Genomic DNA, 16474 nt, shown 5'->3' on the forward strand with positions numbered 1-16474 from the left:
GCCGAATAATGTCCCGCTGAAGGGACAGTGGACGGTTCCATGGCAGTTGGGAAACAGCAGTTGCATTCAAAGGGACAGAGAGGAACAGCCCATTGGTGTAGGGTGGGGAAGGTGCCATTGCTTCAGCCCTAGCCTAGCCCATGGCCCTCACCTCGGGTGGAATCAGAGGGAGTGGGGGGGGGGGCAGGGGAAAGCCCCATTATGTTTGCTGAGTGTGAGAAAGAAACGAGAGTTCACATCCCAGGGGAAACCATTGTGAGGGCCCCGGCCTGAGGGAAATGGGGATCAGTGGGCGAAAGAGGCTGGGGGATGTAACCCCTCCCCAGCAGAGACAGCTAGAGGCAGGGCTATGCCCAGCAGGGATGGCTTACTGGACAGAACAGGGACTGAGGGATTAGAGCAGAGGGAAACCAGGGCGGGTTGTGGAACCTGGTGTGGGACATGTTGTGACAGTTGGGTCTAGAGAGCGCAAGTGGGTCGCAGCGTCAGAGCTCGCTCCACGCCGGGGTGCGGGATACAGAGGACAGGGGCCGCTTCTTGCTCTTCCACATGCCGAGGGGGCAAAGGCACAGCAGGGAGTGAAAATCCAAGAACACGTCCATGAGCTAGCTCCAGCCCCGGAGCCACTGGTGAACTTCATCTAGGCCTCTTTGCTCCCTGCCCGATAGCGAGGGACAGTCCAGGGGCAATGGGTGGATTAGACAGAGCCCAGGGATGGCGTAAGGAGGCCAAGGCAGGGTGATGTACTGGGTGCCAGGGAGACGGAAGGGAGAGAGACAAGGGGGCAGGATGGTGAAGAGAGGGGAGACAGCTGGGATGAGCAGAGGAGGGAAGAGACCGGATGGGTTTGGAGATCACCAGGAGAGAGTAGAGACAAGAGAAAGGACAGAGGACAGTCCCCCAGCAGCCATGCCTCTTGGAAGACAAAGAAAAGGCATTTACCTTCCAGAAGAGGCATCTGGGGTGGCAGGAGGTTTGGAGCAGCTCAGCTCCTCCCAGCCATGGTAAGAAAGGAGGGTGCCCATGAGAGATGGGGGGCTGGTCCAAACACTCCTGACCTATAGGAGAATTCAACCCTCACCTCTGGCTCATCTGAGCCAAAGCAAAACCCCAGACAGGAGCAGCCTTGGACTTTGGGAAGGGTGGGGTGTGGAACTGACCTGGACAGACCCCCCTGAGGCACTGGGGGGTTGCTCTGGACCCCATGTCTCCTTAGGGATGGCCCTGTGGAGCAGCGTCCTGGTATCAATCTCTCCAGTGCTAGATACAGAGGGAAAAGCACCTCTTCTTGCCACAGCATCACACTGAAGAGTTCCTGGAAAGTGGCTGGTCCATTATGATTCTTCAATCCTTTCCAGGACACAGAGCCCCATCCTGAGGCACGGCCTGCCTGCCTTGCTCGCAGAGAATAACTCTGCATTTGGCTGCACGCATCCCAATGCCTTTGGATGGCTGGGCTCAGCTTGCCAAGCGGCCCGCTCACTCTGACTGCCTGGTCTCCCACTCATCGCTGCTCACCGCTCAGCCCATCGTTGGCTAATTTTTTCAGGGATTTTATATTTACGTCCAGATCACTGATGAGAAAGTTTGAATGCGAGAAGGGAGCAGAGGTATTTATTGGCCAGTAGGTTCCAACTCAGAAGCCTCAAGTGAGGCACCTAAATAGAAGTCGTCCAGTGTTCCGGAGAGCTGAGAATCCACAGGAACCGTTGAAATCCTTGAGTGCTCACTCAGGCCGGGAGCCTCTCAATATGATCAGAGGTTTTGCAATACTGTGGTGTGTTTTTTAAAGCAACAGAATCTGGCGCGAATGCAACAGAATCTCCCACCCATCCTGGATAATAGCCATTGGTAGACTGATCCTCCATGAATTTATCTAGCTTTTTTTAAACTCTTTTAAAGTCCTGGCCTTTGCAACATTCTCTGTCAACATCATATCTATCTATCTGTCTGTCTGTCTGTCTGTCTATATGGCTACGTCTAGACTACAGGCTTTTGTCGACAGAAGTTTTGCCGACAGATACTGTCAACAAAGCTTTTGTCGACAAAGAGCGTCTACACTACATCCAGTTCTGGCGACAAAGCAAGCTGCTTTGTCGACATGAGAGTGTAGACGCAAAGGACAGTGTAGATGCAATAACGCCTTCTGTCGCCAGAACTCTGTCGACAAAAGGCGTTATTCCTCGTAGAATGAGGTTTACAGCCATCAACAAAACTGCTGAGTTCTGTCGACATTATGTCGACAGAACTCAGCAGCAGCGTAGACGCAGGTATAGTTTTGTCAGCAAAAGTCCACTTTTGTTGACAAGACCCTGTAGTCTAGACAATGATTCTAGTTCTTTTAGTTACAAGGAAAAGCTTAATATCATGGAACCAAATGGTTCCAAAGTCAGACGGCAAATGAAGAAGATTCTCAATTGAAGTCAATGGGAATTTGACTCTTGATTGCAGTGCGACCATGTATTATTTGCGAAATCTGCTGATTTTTTAGCCAGCCCAGAGACTTTTTAGGGAGGAGGGCTTACCTGATGATTTTTGGATGCTTCAGGTTGGCGACACTGCTTGAAATTTCTCCATCTGGGGTACGTCTACACTTAGGAGGCGTGATTGCTGTGCATGTAGACACCCGGGCTAGTTTTGAGCTAGCTAGATTAAAACTAGCTTGAATTGCAAAAGCAAAATGAAGCCATGGCACCATGGGGTGGGTATAGCACTATGAAGCTGAGTCATGTGGTCTTGCTGAAGCTTTTCTCAATGGCTGGATCATTTTCCATCTTGACTAATTCACTTTTGCCTTCCTGGCGGCAACCCCTCACCTCTTCCCCCAGGAAAACAGGCCCCACATTATAACATCACCCTGCACTGTAGCATTCTCTGCACTTCTCCTTCCTCCCAGTCAGTGACATATTAGAATCTTCAGGGTTACCGTGGGGCTACCACTAAACAAATTTGTATCCTCACAATGTAACGGAGCATTCTCTACCGGAAGTGTGCTCTGGCTGACTGTGAAGGAGTTGGTCCCTCCAAGAACATTGAAATCGATACAGTGCTAGTCTTTTCCCCTCGGTCATGGCAGGTAGGGGAGAGGTATTGTCCAGAGGGCCAGAGTTTATCCCCATGATCCATAGGTAGCGGGGTGTGTTTGTAAGTACAGCTCCCTCATGCTCACATGGAATGGTCCAGCTGCTTCCGTAGCACCACTCTCCCTTGTCCGAGCTGGAGAGGTGAAGCTAGGCACGGTGCTAGGAAGGACATGCTGGGGAAGAGTCTAAGGACATACGAGTGGCCATATTGGGTCAGACCAAAGATCCATCCAAGCCCAGTGTCCTGTCTTCCGACAGGGACCAACACCTGGTGCCCTAAAGGGAAGGAACAGAGCAGGGAATCATCACCCATTCCCAGCTTCTGGCAAACAGAGGCCAGGGGCCCCACCCTGGCCCACCCTGGCTAACAGCCATTGAGCACATGTCTACTAGCTGTTTAGCAGTATGGAGGCTATGGCACACGTTTTGGCCATTCTGAGTTTATCTACCAGAGGGCACTAGCCAGCTCATTGTAAGACCGTCATCAGTTGAGCCAGGGGTTCTGGATATGTGAAAGTAGTCGGTGGTGGGGATGAAGTGAAGGAAGCACAAAGGCTACCAAAGATCCGGGGATGAGGTTGCTTAGGGTTTTCATGTTGCCAGCTTACAAAGGGGTGAGTACAGGGAGTAGGACTAGTGGAAAGCAGCCAGTGCCAGGGATGGGTTGTGGGTCCCAAGTGTGAGAGAGACATACAGCCTGACGGTGTTAAGAGAAGTTCCGACCCCTGTCCCTGCTCCTGAGATGCCCTGACATTGTGAAAGCAGAGGCAGTCTCGACTTCCCGCTGATCTCTTCTTTGTGGCCACATGAGAGACCCACACAGACCACAGCAGGGGACTCTGACTGGCGGTGAGGGCAGAAACACTGTGACATGGATGCAAAATTCTCTCCTGACCTATATAAACCGTGGCAAACCATTTTATGACAACAATGGGATTATTGGCTGGGAACCAAATTCTGCTCTCAGTGACACCCCTATCAATCTGCAGGGACGTCACTGTCTTTGGGGAGGGAGAGAAGCCCCAGGCATGTCTGGCGAACGGATGGCTGGGCCCAGTGAACAGCCCCTCCCCTGGATTGAACAGCAGGTTGGGATGTAGGTTTGTGGTTGCTCCTGAAGGGTCTCCAGTTCTCAAGGAAGAGTTTAGGATAGGTTTCCAGGCCCTTGTCTAAGGCTAGTGGTTGCTATGGGAACCGGGGCGAGGTGAGACCCATCTCTTTGTTTTTCTATGCAGAGAACTGCCACGCCGCTCTAGTATCGGAAGACCTAGATCCTGATCATCTGAGCTTCCCCAAAGTGATAGATAGTCCTTCAATGGGAGAAAGCCTTCATAACTTCCCCAGGCCACCTGTACCAGCCTCAGGCTCAGCTTGGCTCGTATCTTCCGGCTCAAGCCAGCCCGTTCAAGCTAACCCAGGAAACACCAATGCTCTTGCATATCAGCCTCCAGAAACGGGCCTGTGGCCAGATGTGCGTGGAGCTGGGGCACAGATACAGCTCTCCAGCTCCACTGCTCCGTACCCCGCCATCTATGGATGGGGCGTGAAGGGTCATTCCTATGGGACGGCAGCCATCTCTGCACGCTTCCCGGTAACACTCCTAGCTCAGGAAGTGACGAACCCTGCTCCCTCTGCTCCCCCTCAATTTAACCATGCCAGCAGAGTCAGCCCTGTGGCCCACCTGTACGGGCGTGTGCAGCCTCCTGCAAATGCCCGCTTCATGCAGATTCAAGCCCCACCTCCGTCCGTGCAGGGCCCCCAAAGCCAAGGCGCTGGCCAGCAAGTTTCTTTGCAGGACTGGAGAGGAACTTACCTTTACAACCGTGACCTGAGAGGTCAGGGGTCAGGAGAGACCGGCTCCATCGTGCAGAGAGGCAGAGTCATTAAAGTGCCGACAAACACCCCGAGTGAAATGGTGCTGGTCCTGAAAGCCATCCAGCCGATGGGCACCCGCCCGTCCTCTTCTGCCAGTCTGTACTATCCGGTTTCAGCCCAGTCCAGGGATTCCCAGGCCACCGAACCAGGTTTCAAAGGTGAGCAATGAGCCGAGGGAAGGAACATCCAGATGCCTTTTCTGTCTGTGTCCCTGTCTTTGGCATATGCACAATGCACACTCCTTAGCATAGTATCAGCAGGTGGCACCTTCCTCCAAGGTGTAGGGAGAATGGACCATTTGCTGGTAGGATTCATGATGAAATAGGAGGATCTAATCGAAAGCAAACTGAAATCGAGGGGAGTATTTCCGTGGGTTTTGGATTAGCCTATGAATGAATCCATGGAGGGAGTATTAGAGATTCTTGGAAGTATTTATAATGGTAACCCATGTCTGCTACTATAATGTACTTCCACCCAATGGGGTGATGCCCCAGCCCCTGTGGGTGGTGAATCTTGCACACTTCAATTGCTCCATTGTCTCGAGACCTGAACTAAAGGTTGTTGAATTTACGGGGAGATTTACCACTGTCTTCCTTGGGCTTCAGATCCGATCCTGAGCGATGACGCCATTCACACAGGGCTGGGACCTGTGGTCCCTAAACCAGTTTTGAAGCCTGGTTTAAAAGTGGGTTAAGGATCATTCAGGCTGAAAAACCTCACTTGGCTGGACAATGGGCAAGATGCTTCAGAAGTTGAGAGTGTGCCAGGCAATCAGGTTTGAATATGGTTTCACACCTAAGGCTGTGTCTACACTGGGCCACTTATTCCGGAAAATCAGTTGCTTTTCTGGAATAAGCTGCGAGCTGTCTACACTGGCCCTTGAATTTCCGGAAAAGCAACGATGCTCTACTGTACAAAATCAGCCGCTATTCCGGAAAAACTATTCTGCTCCCGCTCGGGCATAAGTCCTTATTCCAGAACACTGTTCCAGAAAAGGGCCAGTGTAGACAGCCCAGTAGTCTTTTCCGGAAAAAAGCGTCTACATTGGCCACAGACGCTTTTCCGGAAAAAGGGCTTTTCCGGAAAAGCAGCCTGCTTTTTCTTTTTCCGGAAATACTTATAACGAAAACTATTCTGTTTTAAGCATTTCCGGAAATTCATGCCAGTGTAGACACAGCCTCGTGGCTTCACTCGTGCTATGTTTGAAGCGATCCAGCCTCAAATGCCCTGAGCTGACAGTGCCTCAAAGGGGTTTTTAACAGCAGAAAGGGAAGCCCTTCTACTTTCTAACCAACTAGAAACTTCACAGTTGTTGGCAACAGCGGACACAGAACACAGATCCTCCTGCTCCTGCAGAATGCCACTGCTAGAGCACATGTCTACTAGCTGTTTAGCAGTATGGAGGCTATGGCACACGTTTTGGCCGTTCTGAGTATATCTACCAGAGGGCACTAGCCAGCTCATTGTAAGACCGTCATCAGGTATAAATTTTTGGTTGAAACTTTTCAGGTGAAAAATGCAGATTCGAGGCAACCAAAATAACTAATGAATTCATGTCCAATTTGCTGAACGGTTTTGTCTGGTAAAAAAATTCAGAACAAATGAAACATTTCATTTTTTACTTCAGGTTTTCACTTCCCAATTACATGTCTTCGCAAATCATCTTCATTTCTGGAGGAGGGGAAATGGGTAGAAAAACAATTGGAAATGAAAATAATGCTTTTTCCTGATGCTTTTGGATTGGCCAACGAACTCGGGCAGCTTTAATTGTCACGCAGCGACTGGTGAGAGCGGAGGGGTAGCAACATTGGTTTGCGAACGTGCCTTCAGTATGGAGCAACAGATAGCGGGCTCTTGTCCTTATGGGCATGCTAACCCTGGCATGGCCTTCCCCGCTGTAGAACCACCGCTCCCTACTGGGCTCGGCTCCCCCAAACTTTTGCTATTCTAATAACTCTGACACCAACTGCACGGACACATCAATGACTCTATAGGGGGATTCAGCCCATAGTGAGACTTCAGTGGCACAGACACAAACCCTGAGGCGGCCCTGAGAATTTCAACCTCCTCAGCAGAGTGTTTTGGACACTGTGGGTGCCCGCCTGTGCTTAGGCAGAACGGCTTCTGTTTCACGTTTCTCCTTCCTTGCAGAAGCAGACGCCTTGCCTGGGACGCAGCTGGAGCCCAGGACCTTCTGCCTACAGCCAGGCCCAGCTCAGCAGGGAGGTGGAGTGAAAACGGCCTCCCCAGAGATGCTCCTTGAAGCCCTGGATGGGTCTCAGATGTGTCAGGGATCCCAAGGACCACCGCTGTTCCCCTTAGAAATCCCTGACATCAACCAGCTAATGGCCTGCATCGACCCTGTTCAGGCAGCTCACTCCCTGTCACACAGCGACAGGCCCGCGGGTCTCAGGCAGATGGCAGGAGGCAATTACCTCCAAGAGATGCCTCTGGGGAAACACGCTGCCCAGGAGAGTAGCCGGGGGAAGAATATAATCAAACCTCCGCTCGCCACTGGCTCCTCGCGCCTCGCGCCTGGGAAAGGCCAATCGCCCAGGAACGCCCCAAAGCCAACAGAACCTGCGGCACTTCCTGCCCCTGCGCCCTCCAGAGGGTCTGACAGGCTGGCTGCGGGGAGTGGGCCGGGATTCCCCGATCCGCAGACATTAGGAGGAGATCGTTCCGAGATGCCAACAGCTCTTGAACCCGCCCGGCTCCCTGACAAAGACCAAGCAACGGGCGCTAACGGGTTCGGAGATGTGAAGGATCTTACTCCTCAGATGGAGACAGCGTCGGGGGACCATCTCCCTGATGACCCGTGGGAAGGGAGTCTGGAGAACCGTCCTGCTTCTGGCACCAGAAGTATAACCGCCATAGGGGACGGGCTGGAGAGTCCATGCCTGGACTTGAAACCGAGAACAGCTGCCCTCAGGAGGCAGCCTCTGAGGAAATCAGCAAACCAGGCCGATGCTTGTCAGCCTGACGAGCAGCCGCACAAGAGACTAAGCGGCGCAGGGAACGATAAGGGGAGAAGCACAAATCAAAGCAGGGGTAAATTAAAACCGGAGGATAAACAACTGGGGAGTCAAGAGGGTGGGAAAATCTTCCCGCCAGAGCGAGAGCCTTTTAAAACGCCCCGGAGCCACCTGGGGCTGCACATGCTGGAGTCTATCCAGGTTTTCCACCCGTTGGGCAAGAAACTGATTCCACTGGGGCCTGCTCGGGGTGTTCCCACTCTGCATCCCATCAAGGTTGAAGGAAACTCTTCCGGTGCCTGGCCAAAGCCATTTTTGTGTCTCAAAAGACCCCTGGGGCCTCCTGAGGACCCCAACTCAATCTGTGGAGACAGGCAGGATGGACAGCGGGATGACCCGGGCAAACTCTGTCCTGCCCCAGGAAATACAAGGCCCGTTGCTTTGGCAACACCCAGACACGTTGCTGTGAAGCACAGCGGCAGCCCTGCCCCGCTTGCCAAGCCCCCCTTTGGGACGGACCCATCTCTGCCCCACGAGTGCAGTCCTCTCCTTTTCCTCAGCTCCGCCTGGCGGGGAACCCAGCCGCCTCCTGCCGTGCTGAAGAGCCGCCTGCTCCCGGAGCTGGAAGTGTCGCTGCCCATCCCCCCGGAGCAGAGAGGGAAGCGGGAGGCAATGAAGAGGAGAGCGCAGAGGGAGCGGGAGCTCGCCGCCCAGTACACGACCCTGGGGAAGAGACAGTTTTTTGTGGAAAGAGAGAGAGACCTGACGATCGCGGAGGAGTTTGGCTACGTATAACCTCTGTACAGAGGGCCGCGATTGCCCCTCCCACCAGCCACGCCTCGTGGATCCCCGTGGCTCTCCTCCGTAATCGCCTACTCTCCTTGGCCCGAATTCTGACCAGGGCGAGCAGAGGACACGGCCGCAGCGGGAGAGCTGGGGCGTCTGTCACGCACGGCTCTGTTCCCCGAGCCGAAGGCTCCATGGGGTATATTTCTATGCAGTCCTGTTCCTTTATTACATTTCTAGGTCTTCGTGTCTTGTTTCTCTGTCAGTCGCGTGGAGGCGTCTCGCAGGGCCTGGTGGTGGACACGGTTTTAAACGAGAGATGCACAGGTCTGCCCCACAGACTGGGGCTCCTCACGGGCAAAATCTAGCCCTACGCAGAGTTAGCAGGGCTGCCAGTGGGTGCAAGGTGCTAGGTGGGGTGAGAGAGCTTAGCTGCCATTTCCCCCCACACCTAGGGAGGGGGTGGAATCTCCATCCCTAGAGGTTTTAAGTCCCGGCTTGATCAAGCCCTGGCTGGGATGATTGAGTGGGGATTGGTCCTGTCTTGGGCAGGGGATTGGAGTCAGGGACTCCTGGGGTCTCTTCCAGCCCGGGGATTCTATGCTTCAGCCCCGGAGCACCCCCGGAATTGGCGCTTTAGGCTCTATTGACTTGCGCGGGGTTACTCCCTATTTACAGCAGCACGGGGGAGAGAAGACTCAGAGCCCCCTGAACTCAATAGCAAGACCCCGATTGATGCAGGCTGCGCACGAGTTCCCTTTGACCCAGAGAGGCAAAGCCCATTTGTGAGCAGGTTTCTAGACACCACGTCGCCGTGCAGCAAATGTCATTCAGACCTGACCGTGGGCCTGATTCTGCTCTCCCCAGTGTTGCTTCTATGCCTGATTTGCGCCAGTGTCAAAGAGAGAGAAATTACCCCCCTGGTCTAATCCAGGACGAACTCCATGCGGCTGCACTGGTATAAAAGCAGAGGGAGATCGGAGCCCTGTCCAGTGCATTCTTTTATCCTGCTTCTTCTACTACAGAGTTACATGATCGTTTGGCTCCTACCCGTGGTTACAGAGTCAGCTGAATTCACCGTGCGCTAGCCATTCAACATGCGGCTGTCATGGTTACAGGACCAGCTGGGCCATTGTCCTAGGTCTCTAGGAGGGCCCATCTCCACTGCAGCTGGGAAGGGCTGTATAGACATGCCCACTTTGCCTGTACCCTAAAAACAGACGGGAAGAGGCGGCTGCAGGGGTAGTGCAAGCGATCATAGGCCGGGGGAGCAGGTGGTAGAACAGTTCTTAGCTGCGGTTCTTAGCAAGCCTGCAGGATTAAAGCGGGTGCAGGTACATCTGCAGGCGCTGCACTGAACCCCCTGGCTGCACCCCCCTCAGGTGTCGCTCCCCACCACTCCCCTCAAGGTGGAATCCCACCGTTTCCCCTCGCTGAGGTCCTGGGCTACAGGACCCCGTTTGTCACCCTGCAGGATTCAGAGAACAGCAATTCTTCCCTTCCGGAGCGTCTGGCAGGCAGTGAATACAGGGACCAGGCGGCCTCCTTAAAGGGCTACGTAAGCTTACCAGCAGGAAGCAAGCATAGCCCCAGAGAAAAGGATTTTAAACCTATACCACATTTCCACACACGCCCCTCTAGAGAGCCCAACAGGCCTAACTCACCCCCAGCCTCTGGCGGTCTGGGATCTCAGCTGGTCCCCATAGCTCTCTGCCCCTGTCCTTGAGGGTTTGGCTTTAGCTCTTTTCTTCTTCAGCTGACAGCCTGGGGCAGGCTACCCCAAGCCAGTCAGGTGAGCTCCAGAGCACCCAAAGTAAGTGGTTCTTTCATTGTCTTCGAAGGGATTGCTGGAAAGTCTCCTTCCATCTCCCACTCTGCCTGGGTGCATAGTCTGACCATCCTGCTGCTGAATTCACTCCCTATAGGAAGACACCAGGGCTGCGTCTAGACTGGCAAGTTTTTCCGCAAAAGCAATTGCTTTTGCGGAAAAACTTGCCAGCTGTCTACACTGGCCACTTGAATTTCCGCAAGAACATTGACGAGCTCATGTAAGATTGTCAGTGTTCTTGCGGAAATGCTATGCAGCTCCCGTTCGGGCAAAAGCCCTCATGCGCAAATGCTTTTGCGCAAGAGGGCCAGTGTAGACAATGCGGTGTTGTTTTGCGCAAAAAAGCCCCGATGGCAAAAATGGCGATCAGGGCTTTCTTGCGCAAAACCGAGTCTAGATTGGCACAGACGCTTTTCCTCAAAAAGTGCTTTTGCGGAAAAGCATCCGTGCCAATCTAGATGCTCTTTTCCGCAAATGCTTTTAACGGAAAAACTTTTCCGTTAAAAGCATTTGCGGAAAATCATGCCAGTCTAGACGTAGCCCAGATGTCCCGCTAACCCCAGTCAAGAGACAGCTCCCCTTACAACAGATACATATAGTGAACAGATATGATACATGAACACATATAATAGTGAACAGATACATATAGTGAACATATATGGGACCTGACCAGTTCTGCATCAGAAAATTTTCTGCACCAGGGGAGGTCAATATTGTCTAATAGCATTACCAACACTTCCACGGCTGACTGGGCTCTTAAAAGACATTTAGGGGTAAATTAAAGCTAAATAACAGCACAGAACAGGGAGAGCCAGGACTAGGGGCTGTAAGCAAACTTTATGGGACTGCGGGAAACTTGGCCACCCCCATGAAAAGTGGACACCTGGCTAACTAAACTCATGCCAGATGATGGCTGTCTCCAGACCAGAGAGTGCTGGATTAGAGAGGTTCAACGTGTAGTTACTTATGGGACACTAAGGGTATGTCTACACTACCCCCCTAGTTCGAACTAGGGGGGTAATGTAGTCATACGGAGTTGCAAATGAAGCCCGGGATTTGAATTTCCCGGGCTTCATTTGCATAAAGCCGGCTGGCGCCATTTTTAAATGCCGGCTAGTTCGGACTGTGTGCCGCGTGTACGAGGCGTACAGCTAGTTTGGATAGGAAGCCTAATCCGAACTAGCTAGTTCGTGCCGCGTGTAGCCGCGCGGCACGCAGTCCAAACTAGCCGGCATTTAAAAATGGCGCCGGCCGGCTTTATGCAAATGAAGCCCGGGAAATTCAAATCCCGGGCTTCATTTGCAACTCCGTATGACTACATTACCCCCCCTAGTTCGAACTAGGGGGGTAGTGTAGACATACCCTGACAGAATAGAAGACTTCCCATCATTAATTATTGTAATATTAATAGAGGGCTATGCGCTTTGTTGCTTATGTAGTTTGAGCTGAACACCCGGCCAGTCCCCTCCTCCAGGGGGACAGATCAGAGTGAGGGCAGAAGGGCTGACTAGAGGGGGTGCGAGATGTTTCCAGCAGCCTGATTGCCGCTTGCATCAGCCCCATAGCATTCTCATTTGGTGCTGTGGGCAGAGAAAGCTCTAGGCACCCAGACTCAAATCCCCAATCCCTAACCCTAACCTCCACTTGTGTGGAAAAAGTGAACGAGGAAACGTTATTTACTTATTTCCACAATATAAGAACTAGAGGGTAACCAAATGAAATTAATAGGCAAACAAACAAATAGACTTTTTTTTTCACTCGATGCACAGTCAACCTGTGGAACTCCTTGCCAGAGGATGTGGTGAAGACTAGGACTTTAACGGTTCAATAAAGAGCTACATACATTCATGGAGGTTTGGTCCATCAATGGCTATTAGCCAGGATAGATAGGAATGGTGTCCCTAGCCTCTGTCTGTCTGGAAATGGATGACAGGAGAGGGATCACGTGATGATTATTTGTTGTGTTCCCTCCCTCTGGGACATCTGGCATTGGTCACTGTTGGCAGACAGGACACTGGGCTAGATGGACCGTTGGTCTGACCCAGTCTGGCTGCTCTGATGTTCTAGGCCTGATGCAGAGGTGATTGCCTGACCCCAGTATCCAGACCCTATGTCTCCAGGGTATTGAGTGACAATCAGTGCGTCTCTGATTGTCATCAAATTCTACAGGGTTTTGCCCCCTGAGACCAGGCGCATGTCCTGACTGTGTTACTATAGGGCCTAGAACAGGAGTGGGCAATAACCGGCCCACAGGCCGGAGGAGGTTTGCCAGGCAGACCGACAGCATTTTATTTACATGTCCCAGTCGGAGCTGTTTCCTGCAGTTCCCATTGTCTGGGGACACGAAAGGGAGTGTCAGGTAAATAAAGTGCAGGAGGCTAACCCTGGTGAACTGCTTGACTCCAATTTAATACCATTTTGACTCCGTTGGGCCAAATGCTCAGCAGGAGTAAATCAGCATCGCTCTTCTGAAGTCAACAGAGCTGTCAAAGTCAGACAGGACTCACCGATTTGTCAGACCGCTCTGTTTATTAGCAAAGCTGCTCTGCTAAATTCACCCAGAAAATGTGAGTTCCATACAAGGTTCAAACCCCTTGATTTATACAGTCAAAAGAAAGCCAAAATTAATAGGATTAAAAGAGGGGCAAAACTTCACATAATTAGTGTGAGGCTAGTCAAGTATCTTCATTTCCACATCAAGCACACAGCAATCTCCTGTCCATATCTCCTTGGTTATCTCAATTGCTTTCTCCCTAACACCTAATGTTCCTTTTCCTATTAACTCTGGCTAGCACTCTGATCTGCATACCTACAAACAACATTAACATACTTTTCTTCTTCCTGTTCAGAGACAAACAGTATTCCTTCAACTTATTCAATTATTACAGCATAATGCATCTTTCTCTTACAGTATAATTCTTTCTACTTTCACAGAGCTAACGGGATTTAGACAGGCTGAGGAGCTGGCCTGCAGAGCAAATGAATGTTAAAGAGGACTGTTTGCCCTGTGTCCCCATGCACACGACAGAACAGCGAAAAAGCTGTTCAAACGAAACCCTGCAGGATGTAAACGCATCTTCTGGAGGCAACAGCTGGTGGAAGTGTTCCGTAGATTGTCAATGAGACTTCTCAAGTGGACAAGGCTGGCCATAGACTGAATGCCACCCTGCTGTGACCATAGAGATGAGGTGTGATTGTGGATAGAGTGTCTCAACCCCACTTCCTGTCTGACTCAGTTTCCCTGGGAGATGGAGGTTCCCAACGAGCAGCCTGCTGGAATCCAAAGTTTCCAAGGAGCAAAAGGGTGTATGACCCAGCCAGGCTGGAAATGCTTCCTAATGGCCTTGATATACCAGGGTGTCCCTAGGGGAGCCCCTGCCCAGCTCCCACCGGCCCCTGAGATCCAAACCGCACAGTGAGGCGGCTCTGGACACATCATGCTCTGCCTCGGAGTCCTGCTGGGAACCTCCTGCCTGTGTGTGACACCCCACCAGGGAGGGACCCGCAGCCTCCAGCGCCCAACACATGAATTTGTAGCCTCATCCAGAGAGCCAAGCCCTGTCTGTTAGAGTGTGCCATGATATGACTATGCCTAAGAAGGAAGGGACTGTACTTTTAGGAAGCGTGTATTGTGGGAGGACAGTACCTGTGGAGGCAGGAATACAGCCAGAAAGCTACATTCTCTTGGCTCCCTCCCTGGATGCTCTCCCATGGGACATGGTGGCAGAAGGAAGTCTGCTCCACAGGGATGAGAAATCCAAAACCAAGCATATCACAAAACCAACCAGCAGCCAAAGAGAAAAGAATGAGCCAGGCGCTGTTCCAGATGGATGTGGAGGGGATGTGTTTAGCAGCCAGGAACCCTTCATGCCACAGTGGGGAAGCTATGAATTTGCAACAGAGTTGGGGAAACGGGAAAACACTGTGTCTGTGTCTAGACTGGCAAGTTTTTCCTTTGCGGAAAAACTTGCCAGCTGTCTACACTGGCCGCTTGAATTTCCGCAAGAACACTGATGATCTCATGTAAGAAATCATGTGGGAATACTATGCTGCTCCTGTTCGGGGAAAAGTCCTTTTGCACAAAAGGGCCAGTGTAGACAGCTCAGATTTGTTTTGCGCAAAAAAGCCCCGATCACGAAAATGGCGAATGGGGCTTTTTTGCGCAAAACTGCGTCTAGATTGGCCACGGACGCTTTTCCGCAAAAAGTGTTTTTGCGGAAAAGCGTCAGTGCCAATCTAGATGCTCTTTTCCGCAAATGCTGTTAACGGAAAACTTTTCCGTTAAAAGCATTTGCGGAAAATCATGCCAGTCTAGACGTAGCCTGTAAGAACAGCCATTCTATTTGTGGTCACGAAAAAAGGCAGCAACATGCACTGAGAGACGCTGGATATGGCAGCCGCCGTGCTACGGGAACGTAAAATCCTACAAGTGCTCCCAAAAGCATTTTCAGTCTGAAAAAAAAAATCTGGTATGGAAGAGACCCTTCCAACAAGCATGCTCCCGACTCTGGAAAAACAACACACGGACATATTGCCAAACCATGCAAAATGGCTGACTTGCAACTAGGAAAAGATGAATCTCACTCATGACAGATTAGCAGCAGGGATGAAAGATGCAGGAGCAAAATGGCAAAAACACCCCGCTTAAAAGCTCAAGCTAGCATCAGGTACAAAGGCGAGGCAGCAGCAGACAAACAGGAAAGTTAAAAAACAGCAGATGGGCTGGTAGCACTTTAAAGACTAACAAAACATGTAGATGGTATCATGAGTTTTCATGGGCACAGCCCACTTCTTCAGATGGCGGGTTATCAGTATACATGCCAGGGTACAATGACTTCCTTGGTTTTATGCAAGAGAAGAAAGTGAAACTGCCACCAAGCAAGTTAAAATGCTACAGGGGCAGAATCAGAGCAGAATCAATGTCAGTTACGGAAAGTTAAGAATGTTAAGGAAAATTACTGAGGCTGAAATTTCAGGTCACATGGGCAAAACATTAGTTACTTCTTTCCATGAAAACAAATGCATTCACAAGCCGACTGACACTCATGGTGAGCCAAACAATCTATACAACAGACATTCAAGCAGTGCAAAAATCATAGCCAGAGTGGAAAATACACCGTGGCAGTCCTGCCGCAAAGCCACTACATGATTACCATGCTATTTCTGAAGGCCCAGGCTGTCTTCTAAGCATGTTATCCCTAGGAATAGATAAACCAATTCAGCCAGGGCATCAGCTGGCTCCCAGAGTACTCATTGCATTAAGAGAAAAAATAATGGAAACAACAAAGCAAAGGGGAAGAGAGGAATCGCGGAGGAAGTCACAGAGACCACAAGCTGGATAATTGCATTGAGACAGCCATTGAGACGACAAACAGTGTACAGTATTTGCATAGATTCAATTAACTTAAACGCAACAGTAGAAAGAGCTCAGTATTGGAAACCTCCAACCGAAGAACTGTTATCTGACTTGGAAAAAACAAAAATATTCTCAGTACTTGTTGCCCAACACACACAAAACTGGGTGAATAGTTTTCTGTTCCCTGAGTGAACTGGCCAGGCACTACTGCCCATAATTAAGGCAGGCAGGCACCTGGGGCCAATTAAGAGCTTGCCTGAAGCAGCAGGCTGATTGGGGCTCCTGTAGCCAGTTAAGGCCTGCTGAGGCTCGTTTAAAAGTCTTCCCCTCAGGAAGGAGGCCCAGGACTGAGAGTGAGGAGACGCACTGAGAGAGCGAAGGCTTGCGAGTGTGAAAGAGTGCTGTGGTGGAGCAGGAAGAATTGCTCAGGTAGTAGGGAGAAGGCAGTGGAAGGATTGTTTGGGGAGGGGGACCAGGGAAAGGCTGCAAGACTGGGAGTGGAGGAAACGCTGCCACTGCCTAAGGATCCCTGGGCCGGACCCAGATTTCCCCAACCCTCCCTATGCCACTA

At 51.3% G+C, this 16474-nt stretch overlaps 1 protein-coding gene across 1 annotated transcript; it reads left to right on the top strand.

The window, feature by feature from the left end:
* Nucleotides 1-130: 130 nt before the first annotated feature.
* Nucleotides 131-8956, top strand: C28H2orf78 (chromosome 28 C2orf78 homolog). The gene is given in 5 exon segments (XM_075911011.1): nt 131-865; nt 868-954; nt 957-1004; nt 4319-5116; nt 7110-8956. Coding segments are annotated over 5 exon segments (2676 nt in total). The 5' UTR covers nt 131-741; the 3' UTR covers nt 8729-8956.
* Nucleotides 8957-16474: the final 7518 nt, after the last annotated feature.

This window comes from Pelodiscus sinensis, chromosome 28 (assembly GCF_049634645.1).
Source record: "Pelodiscus sinensis isolate JC-2024 chromosome 28, ASM4963464v1, whole genome shotgun sequence".
Taxonomy (NCBI): domain Eukaryota; kingdom Metazoa; phylum Chordata; order Testudines; family Trionychidae; genus Pelodiscus; species Pelodiscus sinensis.